Source organism: Papilio polytes, unplaced genomic scaffold, assembly GCF_000836215.1.
Source record: "Papilio polytes unplaced genomic scaffold, Ppol_1.0 DF821289.1, whole genome shotgun sequence".
NCBI classification, from domain to species: Eukaryota; Metazoa; Arthropoda; class Insecta; order Lepidoptera; family Papilionidae; genus Papilio; species Papilio polytes.
The window spans coordinates 4,496,611-4,502,689 of record NW_013527915.1 but is presented as its reverse complement, the minus strand read 5'-3'; the positions used below and the strand labels follow the sequence as shown (position 1 = coordinate 4,502,689).

At 38.7% G+C, this 6,079-nt stretch overlaps 1 protein-coding gene across 1 annotated transcript in view; it reads right to left on the bottom strand.

Moving 5' to 3' along the window:
* LOC106109136 (ecdysone receptor) overlaps positions 1–125 on the bottom strand; it is a 3,741-nt gene extending 3,616 nt beyond the window's left edge. The window contains exon 1 of the mRNA XM_013290539.1: positions 117–125. Within this exon, the coding sequence (XP_013145993.1) occupies positions 117–125 (9 nt within the window). The remainder of the gene's footprint in view (positions 1–116) is intronic.
* Between the last annotated feature and the right edge of the window lie 5,954 nt (positions 126–6,079).

Genomic DNA, 6,079 nt, shown 5'->3' with positions numbered 1-6,079 from the left:
GGGGGACAACTCCTCACGACCTGTAACAAGACAATTAAAACATTAGCAAAGGCAGAACTTAGGTAAGGTAGAACGAGATATAAGTTTTCTATTTCGTACACCAGTATTAGGGTTACCATGTTCATACCTACGTTAATTTAAGACTATAAACAACTTCATAAGTGCATTTTATATAAATGTTAAAGTTCTTTCAACTGTGCAAACATTCAAAGTCCAGTGGCCCAAAAGGCGGGTGTCAAAAACATCTAAAATCGGACGCTATAAAATTTGCATACATTTCATGTACCTTTAGCTGAGACGTCGAACGAGCGGGGAGTGATTTTATTTCTCATTTTTACAACCGATCCGACTTCGAAGAGATGTTTTGGTAACGAAATACGGGTAAGTAATTTTCGGCGGCAACGTGGCCGTTTCCTGTCCAAACAAAAGGTGGATAGGGCACCCGTCCGCATACTAATCAGGCGTGGCACAGTTCGTATGCCACACAGGTCCGGGAATAGGGTATGCGATGTGCGATGGAAATTTAATAGGCGCTTGTCAATCACGCAGTCGGAACTCCTTAAAAGGCGAACAGTATTGCAAATGTATTTATAGCTTTTTGGGTACGTGATTTTTTTACCTATTTACCTTAATAGCTATTGCATATTGACGCTTACGAAACTGGGAGATGATATGCTCTGAATTTAAGCCTGTTATTATTTAAATCTGAAAATATGTCTTAACATTTTTAATGCCTGACGTGTTTTGTACATGTTTAATCTTGCGTGTAATGTTTTATATGCCCTGCAATGATTTGTAGGTATGTTTATATTCTCATATGCACGGGTCGGTGGCCGTACGTTGCGCAACCGGCCGTTTTGTGTGCTGCTAAAAAACTAGTTCGTCGTGAGACCGGCCGGTCGGAGGCCGAGTCATTCGCGAATGCATCATAAACGGTCTCGCCTTTCACGCTAATAGAAACCTGTCCGTGCAACCTGTATATGTACCACTAATTCAACATGCTACTGTAACATTCTTAAATAAGAAAAATATAGAATTTTAAAGGTCACAAAAACTTCTTAGAAATCATCAGATTACTCTCTAATCTTACTTCAAAATTAGAAATAGAAATCAAGAGAAAACACAATTCTTTACGCATTTTAACCTACTAATTATTGTTGGAAACAAAATGTTTATTTAACCAAAACTCCGACAGCGTAAACATAATTAAATGTCAATAAATCAGTATTTGTTGAAACAAACTGAAATATGTAGAGCAAAGATATGCAACGTTACAAATAATCATTCCACAAAGCACGCTTCTTACCTAGCGACCTTATTTACTGCTAGAATTGGCAAGCGTCACCGACTATCGTTCGCTAGATGTCGCTGTGATTTACGTCTCTCACTGCGAGCCATTTGAACGATAAAAATGCCTCAATAAAGAGGTCAAGTGCGCAATTTTATCCCGGCTTTATTTATGGTGACACTAACATCAAAGTAGTTTTTAAATAAAATGGCCGCGCCAATATGACTTCAATAAAAACGGAGCACTGAACTGGGTGACCTCGTTCAGTTGCAAGCGTGTACGTATTATTATATAATTATTTCATATAGTCTGCATTTTAAATGGATTTTGTACTCTGTTATCACATTAAACGCTACTGTAATAAGAGATTTCTTACAGAACCGTGTTATTATTCTTTTGATTTAAGTTTCAAGTAATTTCACTGCACGAAGGGACTATTATTCGAAGTTGCGTACCAATTGAATTGTTTTCAAAGAGACATCGGAGATCTGTAGTTTATGTTCATTTAATTAGATTGCGTATATTAAATAACATTTTGTGGGTTATTATTGCTAGCTAGCTTGGTTGCGGTGAAAGTGTCCGGGATGCCTAGAACTGGTTCTGTCGGCGAAGTCGCGGTCGTGCCGCAGAGCCAGGCTTGATAAAGACGCGGAATTTGATACGCGCTTTGCCTATTATGTTCCGCGGTCAATCGTGGGAATGTACGAGAGCTAAACGAGTTTTTGATTTCCTATGCTTTTAATAGTTAACGCTTTGAGTGTTAGAAAGCACTGATTTTATTTATGCTAAGACTAAGATGGTTTCATGTTCATTATTTCGTTAAATATACTTCAATTTCTTCAATAAAGATCGTTTGTAAACAGAATTCCGTAACGTTCATAAATAGTGCTCGAAGATCCAATCAATGCTCATGAAAAAGAAAGCCAATCAAAAGTTGAATGCACGAATGACCGAGTCAGTGTGTTATGTTATTACGTGTCAGCTGTTCGTTGTACTGCGCCCGCGCATAGGAAGGTCTAGTTCGTGCCGCCTCGGCTGAACTCGGGGCTGCTCGGCTGATAGAGCGAGAGGAGCCCGCGACGCTCGAGAGCGACAAGTGGGGCGCGAGCGACGACCGGGGGCAGCGTGCGGCCTTGACTCTTACATCTCCTCCCCCTCCGACCCCCCGCACAAGCACTGGAAACCCCTCCCCGACCCCGCTGACACTCGCTCTCCCCGCCCCGCGCACTCCCCGCGCAACCACATTATTTATGATAGCATCAGTGCTCCGAGCAACCTCGCGATTCTCTATACTAACTAATAATAACTCGTTTTTCCTCTCACGCGATTCAACTTTTACGTTCTTTTAGACTTGCAATGTCTTGAAAATAATAACCGTCCGGTTAAAGGTAGCTTCTACATTTTTATATCTGGTAAAGCTCTTTTAGACTCTGTCTATTGCTGAACATTTGTTAATTTTATCTTACATCAAGATTATTTTCGTTTTAACGCGTAAAAGTTTGAAATTATGGTAAAAATGCTATTACAAATTTTAGAGTGATTTCTCTTCCGAAATAATTTGTAGAAGGTATTTGAATAAGCGTGTACAGAACATTGTTTGTCACTGTATCATTCAAATAGCTTATAATTAAACAAGGTTACTTTATTTTAATTGAATTAAAATATTTAAATGCTAGCATAACTTAGTTTGTCTATCGAGTTCAATGCACATTTCAATACAAAGTTTTTCAATTAAACTTGGCATCTTTGAAATATATTTGCAAAATAAAATAGGTAACCTACCTTGGGAATACATATTACTCGACATAGACATAAGTCATTTTTACAGTTACTAAATCTTAATATTGAAAAAGCAAAAATTTTGATTGAATCGATGGATGGCTGGATGTTTGTTAGAGTTTGTAGTCTAAACGGAAGGATCTCGATGAAATTTGGCATAGATGTAGAATATAGTCTGGAAAAACACATAGGCTACTATTGTTTTTTCTAATTCCTCGCGAACGGAGTTGCGGGCGAAAGCTAGTATTCGTATATTTCTCTAAAGAAAAAACCGAACGATTGAAATGACAAAGGTTTTGGTTAACAGTACGTTTAGTCAGGAAACAGTGGGTCATACGGTGTCATTCTTCGAAACGATAAAACAATACCTTACCGAAAACTTTCACTGCGACCCCGTGGGCAGGGGCGACGCAATAATTTGCAAGCGGGCCGCGTATAACGCCAGTGAAAGTTGCCCAAAGTTAGGTATTGCACAAGACTTACCAAGCCACATACCGCGTAATTCAAATTCGGCCATGGCGAAAGTAAATGTTTAATATGTTAAGAAGCTATTAACAGCACCCACTGCTTTTAAATAAAATATTACTTATCCTCTAAACAGCGTAATAAGTGATTAAGAATTCATAACTATACCAAACGTTTAGTTTATAAATTATCAGCTTTCGCCTGCGATTCCGTCCGCGTTGAATTAAAAAAAAAAACTTAGGTGAATAGCCTACGTGTTCTTCCAGACTATCCTCTACATCTATACCAAATTTCTTCGAAGTTTAAGCTACAACCTTTAACAAACATCCATATCCATCCATCTAAACTTTCGCATTTATAATATTAATATCATTACTTTTTAATTGAACATATGCAATATTTATTATAATACATTTATACATACAACAATAATCCAGCCCGTGAAATAATCCATCGGAATCTAGATCAATGATTAACATGTATAATTCTCTGCAGCAAAAAGCGATGCAGCGAAAAAAATCTAAACACGTGATCGATGTATCGCTTGGGTGGAGATCGTCTAAGAATATTACTTTCTACGATACTTTCTAGCAAGAGATGTGGGCCGGAGTCGCACAACTGGAGCGATCGGTTTCACCGCGCGCCGGGAAAATTGGATTGAAATAGAAACTCGTGCTCGGTGAAAATCTGATTTTCGCGTCGCACGCAATGCGAAAACTGCTACGACGATTGTCACCCTGTTACGATAACTAAACTGAAAAGATCCCGCATAGATCCGGATGCGGATGCCACACGTGTACGTCCGCTCAAGCTTAGGAAGGCATCCGGTGCAGCAAACACATGGCCGAATTCAGAGTTAAAAACAAACACTGCAAGATTACAACTTCAAGGAATACACGTCTTTGATATAATGGTGTATTAAAGCTATCTTTTCATGAGAATGAAAAACGAGACAGGTTACTTGAAGAATGTTATGCAATGTAAATTTAAACAAATCTAGTTAGACATTATCTCTGCTGGGCCATATGCCAATGTAGACTGTGTTATATGCTCTTCCGCCAATGAAGCATTACAGTAAGAAAGTAAATGTGGAACGTTACCTAGTATTCTATGAGCACCACAGCAATTCGGTGCGTTTCGTCACAACACTAGTAAATTAGAAAGTGGTCATCAGTTATCACGTACGCTATGCCCACATAATGTACATACTAGTGGGTACGCAATACCCGACACGCGCGGTATTGACTGAATCACTGATACCCTCTCTCTTCCCCGCACGGTGCTAAATGCTTACCAACTGTTCTTGTCTCTGTCTACTCCCCAATTTAGTGCGGATGCCTGCGCACCCACGCTCCGACGCGCCTTTTCGAGTAAACATGGGAATAGGTTAGTAAATAGAAAAGGGAGGGAGTTATAATTAGAATTAATGCCGCATCGTTTCCTCACTCAAATTAAACCGGCAAGACGTTCACAACCAGCTGTTGTATTAAACAATATGCATGTTGTTAAGAAATAGTTTAAGACAACTCTGAGAGAGAAATTGTAGTTTTGATTATATATCTATCATTTAGAATTTCATCTTTTTAAATCGACAATTTAATGACCATGGCATCGATACAAATCTTAACATAAAGAATACAATAGTGAACAAAACAACAGAAGCGTTTAAAATAGGGTACGCTTGCTTGACTGTTTGCTATCAGTGCCCTTGTCCTGCAAACGCGACCTCGCACGACCGTCGGCAGCACTAGTCGCAGGCATCCTAACTAGTTATGTAACTTAACTTGTTTCTATGCAATATTACGTACTGCATGCTATAACGAAATAAGCATGTGGGATTGTGAAAAATTGATTCTACCTTAATATAAACTTTGTAGGCTAAGAATTACTTAACATTTTGTTACAAAAGAGTATCGTTTCTTATACTTGTATACGATGATTGGTAAGCCTAAAGATGTAATTGTCTTAATTGCTAAAATATGAATTAATCGTTTAGAAACAGTTTAATTTTTCAAGGTTCAAAAAACAAAACAATGACAGAACTTCGGACTGTTCCCGCGTTTTCCGCGAACTCGTGGCAAAATATAGAGCTGGCTAAGTAGGCCAAGGCACAGATGACGTCAGCAAATGTAGCTCGTCCAGCGATCGTCATAAGGGCTAATTAACCGCACGACACCAAGTAGGTCAACGACTCTTTGTTCTTCAACTTCTTCAAATTATTTCATAACAAATTGTGACAGTAGGTCGGGTCGATGCGAGTACGATCCGTCGCGTGGCGCCTCATTATAACGTAACAAACAATGCGATTGGAGGACATTATCAAACCTTCTTATCTAATACTTGTTTATTTTAGTAACATCGATTTATATTTTTCAGATCAATGACATCAAAACTATAACAGAATGGAATATTTGAACCGCAACGTTTTTAGGTCATTAACATCTTATTTACAGGAAAATGGGAGTAATAATAAGGAAAACGAGGGCGATTCTGAATTGGGCCGTTAGTTTGTTTTATTGTGAGATGTAGGGTGAAATAACGAGCGTC